The sequence below is a fragment of the Ovis canadensis genome, chromosome 10 (genome assembly GCF_042477335.2).
Source record: "Ovis canadensis isolate MfBH-ARS-UI-01 breed Bighorn chromosome 10, ARS-UI_OviCan_v2, whole genome shotgun sequence".
NCBI classification, from domain to species: domain Eukaryota; kingdom Metazoa; phylum Chordata; class Mammalia; order Artiodactyla; family Bovidae; genus Ovis; species Ovis canadensis.
In genome coordinates, this window is record NC_091254.1 from 47,392,678 (window position 1) to 47,412,071 (window position 19,394).

At 38.7% G+C, this 19,394-nt stretch overlaps 1 protein-coding gene across 5 annotated transcripts in view; it reads right to left on the bottom strand.

Annotated features, from left to right (window-relative positions):
* Nucleotides 1-19,394, bottom strand: part of CDK8 (cyclin dependent kinase 8) — a 76,197-nt gene that overhangs the window by 38,599 nt on the left and 18,204 nt on the right. For all 5 annotated transcript variants that reach the window (XM_069602261.1, XM_069602266.1, XM_069602265.1 and 2 more), the window contains exons 2-3: nt 12,956-13,031; nt 2,350-2,460 (exon numbers count right to left, since the gene is read on the bottom strand). In XM_069602261.1, the coding sequence (XP_069458362.1) occupies nt 2,350-2,460; nt 12,956-13,031 (187 nt within the window). The remainder of the gene's footprint in view (nt 1-2,349; nt 2,461-12,955; nt 13,032-19,394) is intronic.

The window sequence follows — 19,394 nt, forward strand, 5'->3', positions numbered from 1 at the left end:
AGAGCTTTAAAAAAAAAAATTACAATACATTAAAAAAAGAAAATCAAAACCTACCACAGTAAGAATGAAAGGAACAAACACTCAGGGGAGGTGAATCAGTTGATGCCGTATATGTTTCTTTAGACAGTATTTTCATTAAGGTATTACAAATTACTTTTTTACCAATATTTTATAGCTACCAAAACTAAAGTGGAGGAATTTCTTATCTTCACTTTTATTCCTGGGCTATATAACAAATATGTAATATGCATACCATAAGATTTCACCAACACCTAAGTAATTTTTTTAAATGACTTTTTATTCTTTTTGCCCTTTGCTGCCTTACCCCAGCTAATTCAATATTCCAATTAAAATAAGAAAATAAAATGGATAAAGAGTAGTTTTAGTAAACTGAATCATCATTTGGTTTTTATTAAAATGAGCACTAGAAGTGCTTATTTGGCTTAAATGAATTGATAAAGCCAGTGGTGACTCTATGCACACATTCTGCTGTGCTGCTAAGTCGCGTCAGTCGTGTCCGACTCTGTGCGACCCCATAGATGGCAGCCCACCAGGCTCCTCTGACCCTGGGATTCCCCACGCAAGAATACTAGAGTGGGTTGCCATTTCTTTCTCCATATACACACATTACATGCAGCTTAATTTATTAAAGTATGATTATTATACCTACACATAAAATTAAATATTACATACCAGTTTTGCTAGAAACCATGTTGAATACAATACTATCTCCTATGCTCAACTATGTCTTATTACATATCATGCTAATCAACTAGCCTGGAAATTTTCTCATAAATTTGGATTATATAATTTGATTTTATATTACATTTGAATATGATGAGTGTTCAATACTGGCCACTCCAATTTAATGAACTTTTATTAACAGAATCCAAATTTGATTTGATTATAGATTTCTTTTACAATAATAGAAGCCAACAAAAACTATCACAAACCTTGGGCAATAGTCTCATAAAAGAGGGAAAACCTATTTTGTTTGAAAATAGTTCTTTCCAGGTAACTTATATAAAAATAAATTGAATCAAATCACATTTAGTCATGTTAAATAGCAATCTACAAACAATACGAAAAAACGTTTTTTAAAAAATAAATCTAAAAACATATGAAACCAAAATAAGTTTCAATTTAAAATAAGTTTCAATTTCTGGAGTCTGTTAAAGTTAAAATGATGGAAATGAGGATTCATCTGGAAATTAGCAAAAGAGTTTGAAACTTTCACTATTTTCAGAAGGTGAATTTCCTTTTACACAGTTTTACTGGGATTTGTGCTAGCTTTATTTCAAAATTTTGTACTTCCATTTATGAACTACAGTTGAATGAAAAGATATATTTTGAAGATTCTGAAATTGAGCCAGGATACTGTAATCCCTTGCATATATTTTCTCTTTTTATTTAGTTCAATAAACACACAGCCATGCTAATTCAGTAAGTATAGACAAGATGTAAAACATAGCAAAATATTTAAAGACCTTATTACGTATTAAATAGCAGAAAAATATATTTCACAATAGTGAAGTAGTTGTTAATTAATTAACAACACAATACTGGATATTATTTACTTGCAAAAAAGAGCAGTAAAAGTATTATATTTTACAGATGGGGGAAGCTACCCCTTCAGAGTCATTAAGAGATTTGCCCTACGTCATATGACAAACAGGCCCACTAAATCTCAATCTGAGTGAGTGAATCTAAGTTGCTCAATTGTGTGCGACTCTTTGAGACCCCAAGGACTATATCTATCTATCTATCTATCTATCTATCTATCTATCTAGTCCATGGAATTTTCCAGGCCAGAATACTGGAGTGGGTAGCCTTCCCCTTCTTCAGGGGATCTTCCCAACCCAGGGATCAAACTCAGGTCTCCTGCATTGCAGGCAGATTCTTTACCAGCTGAGCCACAAGGGAAGCCCAAATCTCAATCTAGTTCTCCAAATAAATACAACATACTTAGGTCCCAACACAACGTATTATCACCTTCTCATCTTAGATTCTCTTTGCTGCAGAAAAGGAAATACGCTGCTTTTAAATCTTACAACAAAACAGTTATTACTTTTTTTTATGTTGTCAAAATCTACAGCTAGGAAACAATAATGAAGAGCTGTTTATACTCTTCAGATTCTTTTGTTCTCTGCAGCATGTCAAACTGATAAGAACAAAAGTAAAAATACAAAGCAATACTCTAGCCTTCATACTTTCTCAACCACATTCTGAGATCCCTTTTATCTTAAAATAATAACTCTAATACTACAATGAGCTCCCCAAATTGTCTCCAGTTAGTCCTGTTGATACCCGACTGAAACCATGGCCCACATCCATCATGGCGCGCCTTACCCAGAGGTCATGTTCGGCATAGTCAAACAGAAGCCACACTTTCCTGTCTGCATGAGACAGAAACACCTTTTGAAGAGAGATGACATTTGGGTGCTTAAGTTCTCGAAGTAGCTGTAAAACAAAGGGGAGTCATTAAAAATCTCTGTCATAAAAGTAACATGAAAAACCCCACACTGTTTGTAACTCAAAGGCAATACAAACCTAATAGTACTCAATCCTAAAAATCTAATAAATACCCATACAATTTTGAGATGCCCATACAAATGAATACAAATCTGTGGGCAAAAGATACTGAAAAGATATAACTGTGTAAATCTGTCAGTTTTATTGCTATTGTTCAGTCAGCTTCCTTCTTTAATGTTTTTATTATGGTAAAATACATACAATGTAAAAATTACCATTTTATGCTACTGATGAACCTATCTGCAGGGCAGGAATAGACTCAGACATAGAGAACAGATTTATGGACACACTGGGGGCAGGAGAGGGTGGGCGAATTGAAACAGCAGGACTGAAATATATACGTTACCATATGTAAAATAGATAGCTAATGAGAAGCTGCTATACAACACAGGGAATTCAACCTGGTGCTCCCTGATAACCTAGTGGGGTGGGACGGGGTAGGAGTTGGGTTCAAGAGGGAGGGAGCATATGGATACCTATGGTTGATTCACGTTGATGTATGGCAGAAACCAACATAACGGTGTAAAGCAATTATCCTTCAATTAAAAATAAATATAATGTTAAAAGATGTTGTAAACATTTTTTAAATAAGTAAATTTTAAAGAAATTACCATTTTAACCATTTTTAAGGGTATAATTCAGTAGCATAAGCACACTCACAATACTATGCAGCCATCCCCACCATCCATTTTAGAACTGTTTTATCGTCCTAAACAGAAATTCTGTACCTGTTAAACGATAACTCCCCACTTTTCTCTCCCTGGGAGCCCCTGGTAACCTCTATTCTACTTTCTGTCTCTATGAATTTGCCTGTTCTAGGTGCCTCACATAAGCAGAATCAGTAAGTATTCGTCCTTTTGTGTCTGGCTTATTTCACTAAGCATAACTTAGTCTTTAAGGTTTATCCATGGTGTAACATATACCAAAATTTCATTGCTTTTTATGGCTGAGTACATTCCATTCCATATATACACATTTTGCTTATTCATTCATCAGCTAACAGTCACTGGTTATTTCCACATTTTGGCTACTGTGAATAATGCTGCTATGAACACTGGTGTATGAGTACTCAAATTCCTCCTTTCAGTTCTTTGAGTAAATACCTAGGAGGGGAATGGCGAGATCATACGATGACTCTATGTTCAACTTTTCCAGGAACCACCAAACTGGTTTTGACAGTAGTTTCACCGTTTACATTCCCATCAGCAATGTCATCAACGTTTATTTACCTTCTAAAATTTTTTATAATAGCCACGTCCTAATAGGTATGATGTGGTATCTGCTGTGGCTTTGATTTGCACTCCCAAATGACTCATAGTGTTAAGTATCTTTTCATGCGCTTATTGGTATATCTTCTTTGGAGAAATGTCTATTCAAGTCCACTGCCTATATCTGAACTGGATTTTTTGATGTTGTTATTGAGTTGTATTTTTAATTTAAATTTATTTTAACTGGAGGCTAATTACTTTACAATATTGTATTGGTTTTGCCATACATCAACATGAATCCACCATGAGTGTACACGTGTTCCCCATCCTGAACCCCCCTCCCACCTCCCTCCCCGTACCATCCCTCTGGGTCATCCCAGTGGACCAGCCCCAAGCATCCTGCATCCTGCATCGAACCTGGACTGGTGATTCGTTTCTCATATGATATTATACATGTTTCAATGCCATTCTCCCAAATCATCCCACCCTCTCCGGTTCCCACAGAGTCCAAGACTATTCTATACATCTGTGTCTCTTTTGCTGTCTCACATACAGGGTTATCGTTGCCTTCTTTCTAAATTCCATATATATGCATTAGTATACTGTACTGGTGGAGAAGACAATGGCACCCCACTCCAGTACTCTTGCCAGGAAAATCCCATGGACGGAGCAGCCTGGTGGGCTGCAGTCCATGGGGTCGCTAAGAATCGGACACGACTGAGTGACTTCACTTTCACTTTTCACTTTCATGCATTGGAGAAGGAAATGGCAACCCACTCCAGTGTTCTTGCCTGGAGAATCCCAGGGATGGGGGAGCCTGGTGGGCTGCCGTCTATGGAGTCGCACACAGTCGGACACAACTGAAGCGACTTAGCAGCAGCAGCATACTGTATTGGTGTTTTTCTTTCTGGCTTACTTCACTCTGTATAAATAGGCTCCAGTTTCATCCATCTTATTAGAACTGATTCAAATGTATTCTTTTTAATGGCTGAGTAATACTCCTTTGTGTATATATACCACAGCTTTCTTATCCATTCATCTGCTGATGGACATCTAGGTTGCTTCCATGTCCTGGCTATTATAAACAGTGTCACGATGAACATTGGGGTACACGTGTCTCTTTCAATTCTGGTTTCCTAGGTGTGTATGCCCAGAAGTGGGATTGCTGGGTCAAAAGGCAGTTCTATTCATTCTTGTAAAAGAATGAAACTAGAACACTTTCTAACACCATTCACAAAAATAAACTCAAAATGGATTAAAGATCTAAATGTAAGACCAGAAACTATAAAACTCCTAGAGGAGAACATAGGCAAAACACTCTCCGACATAAATCACAGCAGGATCCTCTATGACCCACCTCCCAGAATACTGGAAATAAAAGCAAAAATAAACAAATGGGACCTAATTAAAATTAAAAGCTTCTGCACAATAAAGGAAACTATAAGCAAGGTGAAAAGACAGCCTTCAGGATAGGAGAAAATAACAGCAAATGAAGCAACTGACAAACAACTAATCTCAAAAATATACAAGCAACTCCTGCATCTCAATTCCAGAAAAATAAACAACCCAATCAAAAAATGGGTCAAAGAACTAAATGGACATTTTTCCAAAGAAGACATACAGATAGCTAACAAACACATGAAAAGATGCTCAACGTCACTCATTATCAGAGAAATGCAAATCAAAACCACAATGAGGTACCATTTCACACCAGTCAGAATGGCTGCGATCCAAAAGTCTACAAGCAATAAATGCTGGAGAGGGTGTGGAGAAAAGGAAACCCTCTTACACTGTTGGTGGGAATGCAAACTAGTACAGCCACTATGGAGAACAGTGTTGAGTTGAATTTCTTTATATAGTGTAGACATTAATCCTTTAGCAGTATATGATTTACAAATATTTTCTCCCATTCCACTAGTTGTCTATGTTTTGACATCACACAACAATACACTTAAATCTGTAGTTTGTAATTCTTTGAAAAACTAACTATAGTTGTCCCTCAATATCAGAGGAGGTCTGATTCCAGGACATCCCAATACCCCACCCCACATGGGTACACAAATGCTCAAGTTCCTTACGTAGAATGGTACAATATCTGCATATAACCTATGTACATCCTCCCATATACTTAAAATTACTTAATTTAGATTACTTAAAATATCTAACACAATGTAAACACTACACAAATAGTTGCTGGAGCATGGTAGATTCAAATTTTGCTTTTTGGAACTTTCTGGAAATTTCTTCCCCCAAATATTTCCTATTTGCAGTTGGTTGAATCCATGGATACAAAGGGACAACTGTAACAGCAACATTAGAAAATACAACAAAACAACATTCATCACCACTGAATACCAGATGAGAATTAAGATCTGTTATTCTGTGAGATACAGTACCTATTTACATTACAAAGTTGATTAAAATTTTATAAATGTTTCATAAAATAATAAAGAGCTTATATAAACAGAAACAACCAAGTAGAACACACTTTCAAGGGCTTATTAACCCTTGTCATCTCCTAGAAGGACATTCTTCTATTTAAAACCTTTTATCTCCTTATTTTATCTCCATTTAGCAACTCAAGTGGCCCTAATAAACCATCAGCATTCCCCCTCCACCAAGTAAAAACAAAACAGCAACAATAAGAAAAAACTTCTCATGAAGCGGGATATTCTGTCTTTATCAGGTAGAAATGATTTACACCATGCCCTGCAAATGTGTTCCAAAGACATGACAGATCTGTGAGAAAGTTAAGGTCTTAGAACCTAGGACTTCAATATCTTTTATAAGAATACTGTCACCAAAACAGGTATCAAGTAAATGTAATGTTAATAATGTATCAGGGGCTCTGAAATGAATTCACAAAAGAAAGACTATGAATGGACTATATACGAAGTCATTTAAATGAACAATTATTCTTTGGAAAATGATGATTATTCTATTTAGGAACAAGATTAAATTCAAGTTATATATTTCTACTTTTAGAACGAAACTTCAAACTTATGAAACTCTAGAGATTAAATACAAATTCTCTGAAACTTAAGGCCAATATCTAAAACTACTTGCTAATTAACAAACAAGGCCAAGAATTTGATACAGGAAAGCCGGGACTTTGGGGTCACTAGGGACCAGTCAGCTGGCTGGAAGAGGGGACCTAGCGCTAAGTTCATCTCAGTTCTGGGTCAGAGTTTTCTCCATTACCTCACAACTGGAACACATTTCTCAGCTGGGCAGCTATTTCAAATCCTCTCTGGAAACCAGCAGGGTGGAAATTATAACAAACAAACTCCAAAGCTTTGGCAAAAGCTCTCTCAAATTATTACAAACCTACATATAAGTAGGTTATTCTTAGGTGTCGCCTGAATCTCACCTCTGAGATGAGGTTGAGTTCCTGTACTAAAAAGACAACAGCAGCAACCATTTTACTGAGCTCTTCTCAGGTGCCAAGAATGGGACTAAGTATGTGGCATGCATTATCTCACTCTATCATGAATTACCCTATGAAATATTTATACTGCTCCTGTTTTACAAAGAGGAAATGGTGGTGTAAGGAGATTAAATAATTTGCTCAAGGTCACATTCATAAGTAGTGGTTAGAATCAGGATTTAAATGCTTTCAAAGTTAATTAATTTCTAAAATACAAATCCAACACTCTGTGGTCTAATACCAACACCTCCTAAGACCTAGCCCCCAGAGGCAGTAATTCTCCTTTACCCAGAGACACAGATATTTTAAATATATACTACGCTGTGAACTGGACAGTGGCAGGCACTGTGTTTTGATTATCACGGGACTGCTAGTTTCAAGCACACTGCCTGGTACTTGAAAGGTACTCATTAAACACCTGGTGAATATATGAATATATAAGTAACTGAATTCATGAATAAACAAAATATATCAGCTAAAGGCATCGTCAACACACCCTTTGGCTTCTGACAGTGCTTTCATCAAAAAAATCAATTCACTTCTATTTTTAAGAAAATCCATCTGATTGGTCAAATATTAAGTCTTTGAGGGCAATGATTTTACTAGTGAGTAAGTATCATTATTATAGTAGTAATAAAAGTGTTAAAGCCTTAACTGAGTTTGTGTCTGCAAATTCTTGTGTTGAAGCCCTAATCCCCGGGCCCTCAGAATGACTCTATTTGGAGATAAGACCCTTAAAGAGGCAATTAAGGTAAAACGAGGTCAGTAGGATGGGCCCTAATCGAATCAGAATGGTGACCTTATAAGAAAAGGAGATCAGAATGCAGAAAGAGATGACCTCATGAAGAGGCCACAAGAGGGTGGCCGTTTGCAAACCAAGGAGAGGTCTCACAGGAAGCCAATTCTGCAGGCACCCTCCACCACTAAGAAAATAAGGTTCTGTTGTTGAAGTCCCCCAGTCTGCAGCATTCTGTTGTGGCAAACTAGTACAGTAAACAGCTATTACTACTGAGTACGTACAACACGCTCTCCTGGGAGCTGGGTCACTGAGGGATTGGAGCTGGCTGGAGCTGAGTCTCTGTGAGGAGCTGCCTCTAAGTAAATATTTACACTCACGCACTTCCAGGGAGCTGCACTCCATTTAGCAGGGCTCATTTACCCAACACCTGCCACACACCAGGCCCTGTGGTAGGTGCTACACAAGATCCCGGGATATAAAATGTGCTGAGACCTTCCACAGAAGTCCTCTGGCAGCAGATAAATTCAAGTGGGCAGGCCATCTGCGCGCTGTGGCTGCTGCAGTGATGACTGGCATCTACTGAGGAGCCAACAGGTACCCAGAGCTCACCGTGCCCTAAGAAGTGACCAATGCTCCTCATGCACAGAAACCCTATGAGATACCACTGCTCTCATTTTACAAAGAGGAAACTAAAACAGGGAAATCAGGTAACCTGCTTTGGGTCCTACAAGCCAGGTAAGTGGTAAAGCCAGGGTAACAAATGAAGTGAAAGTCTCTCAGTTGTGTCCAACTCTTTGCGACCCCATGGACTATACAGTCCATGGAATTCTCCAGGCTGGAATACTGGAGTGGGTAGCCAAACCCTTCTTCAGTGGATCTTCCCAACCCAGGGACTGAACCCAGGTCTCCTGCATTACAGGCGGATTCTTTACCAACTGAGCTATCAGGGAAGTCCAAAGCCAAGATAAGAGCCTGGGTAATCTGGGTAGGGTCTTAACCACTCTCTGCAACCCTGTGAGGCGATGAGCTACGAGAGGAACAAGGAGACCAGTAGTGGGGGGAAAAACTAGTCATCAACAATAAACTATCTGGAAAGCCTCATATATTTAAAAATTAAACCATATATTTCTAAATAACCCATGAATAAAAGAAAAAACTCACAAAGAACATGGAAATTATACTAAGTGATGATAATAATACAATGAGACAAAATTTGTCAAGAAAAAATGAAAAACATAGCTTAGGGGCAAATTTATAGTCTTAATCACCTTATTAGAAAACAATAGTTTTTAAAAAAATCAATGACCTAATGGTCCACCTTAAGAAGATAAGAAAGGCAGGCCAAAAGAAATAATAAAGTTTAAGAGCAAAAATCAATGACACAGAGAACACAAATTACCAAGTCCACAATGAAACAGGGACACCACTATAGAAGCTACATTTGTGAAAGACAGTAAGAGGATATTCTTAACCTTGTGCCAGTAAATTCAATAACTCAAAACGAAAAATTACATAAAAAATACAACTTAAACACAAAATACTAAATGTGAAGATATATGGTTTGTGAATTTTGTCAAGCATCTAAGGAAAAATAACTGCTAACTGCACGGAAACTATCAGAATACAGAGGATGAAGAAAGGCTGCCTGACTTGCTCTGTGAGGACGGCACCACTTCAATACCGAAGACAAAGGCAGTACAAGAACAATCATCAGAGACTAACATTCTTCAGAAGACCTAACACTCCTTAACAGCACACTGGTAAATCAAATCAAGTGATATATATAATCAAGCAGGGGTTATTTCAAAACTGTAAAATTGGATAAATATTAGGAAAGTAATCAATGTAGTCAGCCAATATAACAGTAAGAGAAGAACTATACAGTCATTTCAGGACATGCAGAAAAAAAGCATTTGACAAAGTTCATTACCATTTACAAAAAAAAAAGAAGGGAGCTTCCTAAAGCTTGGCTGATGATATCTATAAAAAGCCCATAGCTAGCATTTAACTTGATGGTGAAACACTGAAAACACTTTCCCCCAAGACTGGGAACAAGTAGTAAGATGCTGGCTCTTACCACTATTCAACTTCTTCTGAGAGGTTCTAGCCAATGCAACAGGAAAGGAAAAAAATAAAAGCATACAGACAGAAAGAAGTAAAACTATTCCTATTTATAGATGACATAATTATTTATGTAGGAGATTCCAAGGTATCACCAAACCTACCAGTGAATTCAGAAATATAATTTATATAATATATAGCATTTTAGGGCTTTCTTTGTGACTCGGTGGTAAAGAACCCGCCTACCAATGCAGGAGACATGGGTTTGATCCCTGGCCTGGGAAGATCCCACAAGCCGCAGAGCAATTAAACTCGTGCGCCACAACTACGGAGCCTGTGCTCTAGAGCCCGAGAGACACAACTATTGAGGCCGCGTGATGCACCTACTGAAGCCTGTGTGCCCTAGAGCCTGTGCTGCACAACAAGAGAAGCCACAGAAGTGAGAAGCCCATATACCACAACTAGAGAAAAAGTCCACGCAGCAACGAAGACCCAGCACAACCAAAAGTAAATAAATGAAATTATATATACAAAAAGGATGAAGGAAATACTCAGAAGAGATATACCTAAGTGGGTAAGTCAGATAAATCTAAATAAATCTGATTTAAAAAACATAACATTTGAAAAATCAATTCTAAGTACAGAAGCAAAGAGGTAGAAAATATTTTTAAATAATACATATATAGTACAGAAAACATAAAATCCTTAGGAATGAATTTAACAACTATGTAAAGCCTCCACACTAAAAAACTATAAAACATTGTTGACAGAAAAATTTTAAAAACCTTAAAAATGGAAAATACACCTTCTTAAGATTCATGGCTTGGAAGTTTCAGTATTATTAAGATATCAGTTCTCCCTGAACTCATGTAAACCATAATCTCAGCAGGCATTTTTTAGAAATAAAGATGACTAGCCAGTTCAACAATGTATATGCTAATTCGGAGAACCTAAAATAGCCCAAACAATCCTGAATCAAAAGAATAAAGCTGGTGGCATTATACCACCTCACTTCAAGTCTTGATGTGTGTGATGCAGAGTGATCTGGAATCAGCCATGGAGAGACAAAGAGATCAATGGAACAGAATAGAGCCCAGAAATAGTCCAACACTTACAGTCATTTCATTTTTTACAAATATGCCACAGGAATTCAATGGGAAAGAGTCTTTTCAAAAAAATGAGGCTACAATTGTACATTCACATGGAGAGAGGGGAGGAGACATTCAAGCATTACATCAGACTACAAATAGAAATGAAGTGAACAGATCACAGACTTACAATAAAAGCTAAAATTGCAAGGCTTTAGAAGAAAACAAAGGGAAATATCTTCACAATCAGCAAACAGATGAAGATTTCTTCAGCCAGACACAGAAAACAAGTCATAAAAGGAAAAAACTAGCAAATGAGACATCATCAAAATTAAAAATTTCTGCTCACCTTAGGTAGAAGAACCACAATCAAGTACAATAAAAATAAGAAGTATTCCTTATTGTGCTTAACTGCATTTACAGTTATCAACACAGATAAAAAACTAAGAATGTTTCTGAAATGAATGGAGTGTTGATTTAAAAACTTTTTGTTGACGAATAATAAAGACAGAGGAAAGCACATGAATGGTAAATGCACAGCTCAGTGAGTTTTCACATGTGAAACCCGCATGACCAGACCCAGGGCAAAACCAAGAAACAGAACATCACTAGCATCCTGAAAGCTCCCTTGTCTGTCCTGCTCCCTCTCTGCCCCTGCGAAGGTCATCACTATCCTGACGTCCAACACCACTCGCCATATTGCAATGGGTTTTAATTCTTTACAACTGACTGGAACACAGAGAATAGCAGAAGTTGCAGAACTGACAGTTAATGAACAGGTATCTTACCTCAAGATTCAAGAGTACAAGAATTTTATCAATGAAATGAAATACAGTTTTCATTACAGCATACCTTTGGTTAAGAAGCCCTCCATCTCACTCATTCTTTCCTTGTGGGGATAATACTTACATGGCCTCCAAAATCTGAAACCCTCCTTGATTCTCTAGTTATGTATATATACCCTTTTCCCAGTCACTTCTATCATAGTGCCTGTTATATTGTTCCTATAAGAGTTATGAGTGTCCTTTCTCATCAGTGTGTAAACACTTAAGGCCAGGGTTCTTGACTTTTCTAAGTTTCTATACTTTACCTTGGTCTAGTTGCTGTCAACATGACACAAAATAATTGACTATTAGTTGAAAACCCAATGGTATAGAAGCTGTTAAATGAGTAAAATTATTTAAATTAATACCTCCAGGCCATAACAGCCTATATCTGTAGAAAGAAGGCTGAAAGCAATAAAAGTGAAGACTATTATAATACATATTTTAGAATATTCTGACTAGAGACTGAAAAGATAAGTCTGGACCCATAGTTTCCCAATAGTAAAGACTGAAGTAAAATCTCACTTTAAATGTATGAATAATTATTTGGTAATGCATTAACATGAAGAATATTTTCCTTTGGAATCAAAATGAGATTTTAATTACCATATGGCAATGATATGCTTCCAAAAAAGGGGGTATATAATTTCACATATGCAAAAGAACAGACAGAAACAATGAAAATCAAATAATCTCATTTTAAGTTCATAAGTAATGTCAATAATTTCATCTTATTAAAATAGAAACATGAATTTTATGTTAATTAACATATAACAAATACTTTTATTACACACAATGAATTAAGAATAACTGGATCCTTATCTATTTAGTGACATTTTTGGGAAAATATATATATATTTATATAAACAACTGAGACTTAATCCCAAATCAATTAATTTATATAGCAATTTTTGCTAGAACTACATACCATCTTTACACTTTTCTATAAATAGTTGATATGAAAAATACTTCTCAACTTTCAATTAATGTGTGTGACTAGTACAATTCAGTGACTTTTATAATTGATATGCATAAGTCAGTTGATAATAATGATGATAAAAAAGAGCTTCACTTACTGCTATTTCTCTACATGCCGACATAGAGATCCCAGTTCCTTCTATTTGTTTTAAAGCATAGTCTTTATCATCTTTCCTGTGAAAACAAAGTAATTTTAATATATAAATAAATCTAAATGTACATGCATTTTAATATATATAAAGAAATAGGAATTACATACACTTTGACACTCTTCATATATAATCACATAATTTCACATGGGAAAAACTTTTTAGATAATCCAGCACAATTACATTATTTGATGAGGGAAGTTATATTCAAAGGAATAAAAAGACCTGTCCAAGGGTCTATGCTTATTTGTACAGAAGAAAAAGAAGATTCCAAAATGAAGCTCCTGACTTCCAACAAGTAAGGTTCTTTCTGCTCTAATATGTATACGCTTACCTGTGTGTGTGTGTGTGTGTGTGTGTGTACATGTGTGTACATGTACACAATGCATATAAAGTAAAACTTGCTTTCTAAAACCCACTCAGATATTAAGGGGTCAAAAAAGTTAAGAAATGAATGCATCTCTCATGAAGTACAAAATGGTTATGATTTTAAGCATGTTATAAGTTCATATCCCCAAATACCTTCAAAGAGATTCACTCAGCTTGTGTTTGCTTAGCACTCACTGTCTCCAGAACTGGGGACTGACTGGGGTTCCTACCTCCATGGTGGAGCTTTCTGTGTACCAGCGGTGAGAGGTAACTAACCGCCCCACCACAGGATATGTGCTAAGTAAGGCGCAACCTACAGAGGTGACCCAAAAGTCACGCTATGGAGACCCAAGCCAAGTCTCCTCACAGGAAATCCCAACTAACCAAGGCCTGAAAGACAGTCCTCAGACCTTCTGGACTCGGGACCCTTTTTCTCTCTTGGGTGTCACTGAAGACCCTGAAGAGGTTCTATCAATACTAACCCTCTTAGAATTTAAAAATGGGAACTGTTAAAAACACAGCCTACAAAAGCACATACCCACTAGCCACCAGAGCAACAGCATCATCACCTGCCTCGTCACCTTTGAGAAAAAGCCACTGTATACCTGTGAGAATCAGAGTGAGGAAAAGCACAGAATACAGCACTGTTATGAAAACAGTGTTGGCCATGCAGATCCTCTGAAAGGATTTTGGGGACACCTAGGGCTTCCCAGATCACATTCTGAGAACCGTGCTGTGCATGTTAAGGGGGAAACACAGTGTGCCTTATCATCTGAAGGGAGGGAAAAGCATGTGAAAAACAGTCACATTAAACAATCGGAGATGAAGCTGGGGATATGATTAGGAACCCGATCATACGAGTCTTTTTACTCCAAGAACAAGAGGAGGTGCTCCATTCAAGATTTTTAAACAGGAGAATAGCAATCCTCCTTTGGGGAAAACATCTTTGCCTACCTTTTTTGAATGCTAGGGAGGTGTGTGTTGGGGCAGCGGGTAGCGGGGAGAAGGACAGGAGGCTGAGAGATCAGTTAGGTCCACAGTGTCGGAATGACTCAGGTGAGAGGTGATGCTGGCTGCCGCAGAGGAGACGGCTAGAGCCGCATAAGCAGCACCACAGCCTCCAGGATAGAATCCTGGGGGTGAGAAAGGAGGAGACCTCACAGATGATGGCTCCCGCCTCAGGGAACAGGCTAACAGCAGCATTCACAGGAGGTCAGAGGGAACAGGAAGATGAGCGATCCGACACTTGCAGGCTGAATCTGATACTCGTGAGACACCTACGTGGGTAGGGCAAACTGAACAGACCCAACCAAAGAGAAAACTGAAGATACCATCATCCAAGTCAGGAGAGTACATGAGGGGAGATCAGAGACTAGGAACGGCAAGAAAAAGAATTTCAGAAACGGGCAGAAGAGTAAACAGTATCCAAAGCTGCAGAGAAGCCTAGTAAGGTGAGGACTGAGCAGCATCCACTGAATTTAGCAATGATGAAGTCACCGAGGGATGCTGGACTAGGCAAAAATAGCTGTGGTGACGCAGCAGCAGAGTCTACACTGCAGAAGGCTGAGCAATGACTTGGGCATTAAGTCAACCGAGACGTAGGTGATTCTTTGAAGGTGATAAAATAAGGCAGCAGCTGGAGTAGTACACAAGATTAAACATGTTTTAAGATGCCAGAGACTTGAGTATGTTAAGTACTGAGAGGAAGAACCCAGAGAAAAGGAAATGAGAGGGGAAAACGAGAAAAGCAGAGACTGAAATGCTGGGGGTGCGGCGGCGGTGGGGAGGGGAGGAATTAGACTGCAAGCGAGGCCAAATGCTTCTCCATCGTATCACCAACAGGAAGACCAAGGAGGACACAGGGGCAGAGGGGTGGGTTCAGAGGCAAAAGCCAGGGAGTTCTCATTCTGATGGCTTTCATATTTTTCTGATGTTGGAAATGAGGTCAAATACTAAAAGAAAGGGTAGGGTGATAGAGCTGGTGAAAAGACTGAAGGTTTGACTGAACAAAAGGGTAACTCCTTAGAAAATCAATTAATTTTATTTAACACTTTATTATTTTAAATTATTAAGTTTGCTTGGCTTTATCTTTGCTTACATATTTACACCTTATCTTTAGTTACAAAAACAAATCCCAATGACATTATTTTTCTGAAAAGAAATTTGTTTTATGACAATCAGATCTACAAGTACTTTCTAGCAAAGCACACAAATGGGCACACATTATATTAAAAATACATTAAGAATATCCGTACTTAATGTTCACCAAGTCGGAATGATGTCTGAAAACTTAAAGGGGGCATTAAAGAGAGTGACACAGAAACAAAATAAAATTGGGGTCAGAATAAATCCACCAGGGATGAGACAGTTCATGTGCAAGGTACTAATTTACACAGATGGTCAACCCAGGAGTGTAACCGCTTGTTATATCTACTGCTGAGGATGACTTCTAAACTAGAGCCCTCTGTGGAGAGAATGAGCAGCGGGGAAGGAAAAAAAAACAAAGACTAACTCATTCACCCCCTTAACAACCACCTCTGGACTTTCTCGTCTTTAAAAACCGCGTTGTGAAAACTTCTTCAAAATGAACTAAAAATTTTGAATCTGCAATCAGTTCTCTCCCTCACCCCAAGTAGTTACATGTTTTATCTTTTAAAAAAGTTATCAGAAAGGTAAATGGGAGAATTTAAAAAAAAAACACCTTAAAAGATATGTGATTATCAAAAAGGCAACAACCTCTTAAAACTCACCTAATTACCATCATAACATAACAGTACTTGGTGATGTGCGGGGCACACTTCTCTAACCACAAAGGCACACTAGAGAGGAAAAGGAGCCACAATCTGGTCGTAGTAGTCAGACTGTCAATAATAGCTGCAGTGCAGGGCTCTACACACAGTACTAGAAACACAGGGGATGTTCAGCTACACCTGAAGGGGTGAAGGAAAGCTTCTCCAAGAGTATACTTAACCAGAAGGTCTTAAGACTAAAGAAGCTTGTCAGGAAAGGAAAGAGGGGTTGGGGAAAGAAATGAGTAGTTACATGAGACACCCCAGGAAGGCGGAACAGCATGAACAAAAATACTGGCTGGCTGCTTGGAGAAGAGCAAAGCTGAGCAGCAGCTGCGTAAAATCATGGAAACACTCGGACAGCCCTGAGGTCTGCCTGCTTTCAGAGGCGGGGTGGGAGCAGAACTTCCATGTCAGCTGTCTCCAAAGGGTGCAGAGTATGTGTGCCTCACCTCAAGGAGTGTACAAAACAAATGAGGATGACAAGAAAACATTATTACATTTAAAGATAAGCAAACAAAGCTAGAGAGAGTGTGTCATGTGACATGACCAAAAAGAGGAGGGTACAGCCATGATGAACACTCGCCTTTAACAGATTAGGTGGGGTGGGCGGCGGGGGGGGGGGGCGGGGGGTAAGTTAATGGCTGCAAAGGAGTGCTTACAAAAATGAGCAGTGTTTTGGTAAAATAGAGTACTGAACACACATATCAAACTTGACTCCCCTCCTACGCCCTACTAAAACTACGGAAAAGGCACAAACTTATAAGGAAGAAAAATGGGAGAGAAGATGGCACAGAAGTTTGGAAACTAAAACTAAAGTGGACAAACAGTAAAGGATGACAAGGATCCAAAAAAACGGAAGAAGCTTATAGAAAGCTGAGCACCAACTGGATTTTCAGAGTCAAATCCTCAAAGCTGAGACCTGAGAGGACAATATCCCTCTGGAAGCAGAGCTGGCTAGGCAGAAGATAAACTGAGGAGAGAGCCTAAGAAACAGCAGTAAAACACAGAGAAATGCAAAAGAAAAACAGAAATCAGAGAACCAGTCCAGGGAATCTGAATAATTAGGAGTTTCAGAAAAAAAGAACAGAGAAGAGAGGCAGAAAACTTACAAAGTAATTCAAGAAAACTCAGCAACTGAAGGACAGGATTTGTAACAGTGCAAGGGTTCAATGAGTTCCCATCATGAATGAAAGCCCACCCACATCAAGACACGATATTTAGGTATTTCAGAAAAGTGGAGACAAGTGGCAGATTTTACAAGCATCCAGTGAAGACAGGTAATGGGCCACCTAAAAAGGATCAATGTTATTCAGCCACGAGAAAGAAGGAAATCCTGCCACTTGTGATAATTCGGATTACGTGTGGATCTTGAAGACACTATGCTGCTGCTGCTGCTGCTGCTGCTGCTGCTGCTGCTGCTAAGTTGCTTCAGTCGTGTCCAACTCTGTGCTACCCCAGAGACGGCAGCCCACCAGGCTCCCCCGTCCCTGAGATTCTCCAGGCAAGAACACTGGAGTGGGTTGCCATTTCCTTCTCCAATGCATGAAAGTGAAAAGTGAAAGTGAAGTCACTCAGTCGTGTCCGACTCCTAGCGACCCCATGGACTGCAGCCTACCAGGCTCCTCCGTCCATGGGATTTGCCAGGCAAGAGTACTGGAGTGGGGTGCCATTGCCTTCTCCAGACAGTGCTAGGTGAGATAAATCAGACAGAGAATATCACTTATATGTGCAGTCTCTTACATGTGTAAATAGAGAAAGCAGAAGAGTGGTTACCAGGGGCTCAGGGACTGGGCAGGTATTGTTTAAGGGTAAAACTTGCAACCAGCATATAAAAAAAATCCTGGAGATCTATGCACAGCACAGTGTACTATAAACTTCAAAGTTGCTAAGAGACTATATCTTAATTATTTCCATCACAAAAAAAGAAATTATGTGATGTAATAATTCTGGTTAACATAATAATTTTCCAGAGCTGTTCAACCTTATCACTGATGTAAACAACTATCTTCCCTTGCCAGATACTTAACCAGCTCTGCATGCTCTCAGATTAAGTGTTTGGCTCTTTCTGAAGCAACATTAGGGAAAGACTGCACTTGAGCTCCCGTGGAAATGGCCTTGCCATGTTCTGCAGTAAAACTTCTTGGATCCACAGCTCTCAATAACAATGACAGACCACTTCCTCAAATTACTAGAAGACTGTCCAGCTACAGACCCCAAATTGAGGATTCCTAAGAATCGTCAAGAAGACAATCTCAAAATGAGAAAACTTCTGCCTGAGACCTTTAGATCAAGTGGCCTGAGAGAGACAGCTTCCATCCTCAGGAATTACAGAACAAAATCTAAATAGTTAGAACCAAAGATTGTCAGGCTTTAATCTGCATGCTCTCTTTTTTTAGTTCTTTCCCTTCCTCTCTGCTGCTTTAAACTTCTTAATTGTTAACAGACACTGTTTCTAACAATGATAACCATAATATTGCTCTTTGCACCCCGAGTCACTCCTGGCATGAGTCTTATTCCTGGCTACAATTTGCTCAGAAGTTCACTAAAATTTGCAAATAGGCCAACTGTTGAAATTGTAGCCATTCTTTTGGGTGCAACTCAGCTCACTCTAGTTCTTGGGTACTCAAGTACTAAGCAATTCTTTCAAATAGCCAACTAAACACAGTAAACAAGACAAACAGCCACTATGATGTGAAACCTAGGATAGTTTGTCTATGCCCAAACCACACTTGGGACCCTGGTGCTTGGATTACAAACGGTTAACAATCTCTCAGCATTTGCCAGTGCGCTAGCACTTAGATGCCATCTCCAGAGTCTTTCAGTGCACAGCCACTTAAGCTTCAGAGGGCTCAATAACTAACCTTACAACAGAAAGTATTCATAAAATACTGACTTCGGTTAACAGTAACTGAGGCTTTCCGAACAGTCTCCTGGTCAGCAGAATCCCAGCACAGAGGAGAGCTGGATTTCACAGAACAATGTCCCCTGGGGCTGAATCTAGCCAAAAAGAAGGCCTGAGAAAGTGAAAATAAACCCCACTGATAATCAATCTCTGATATCCCTCAGAAATTAGTAGCAAGGCCAGTAGAAAAGGCAAGCAGGAAATGGAGTTTTGCCCAAGGCTACAGCAGAATGGCCAAAGGACTAGAACGGCCCTCTTCTGAGCAATGACTGCTGACTGATGATGCCCAGCTCTGCTTCACTCCTCCTGCCTTGAGCAAGATATC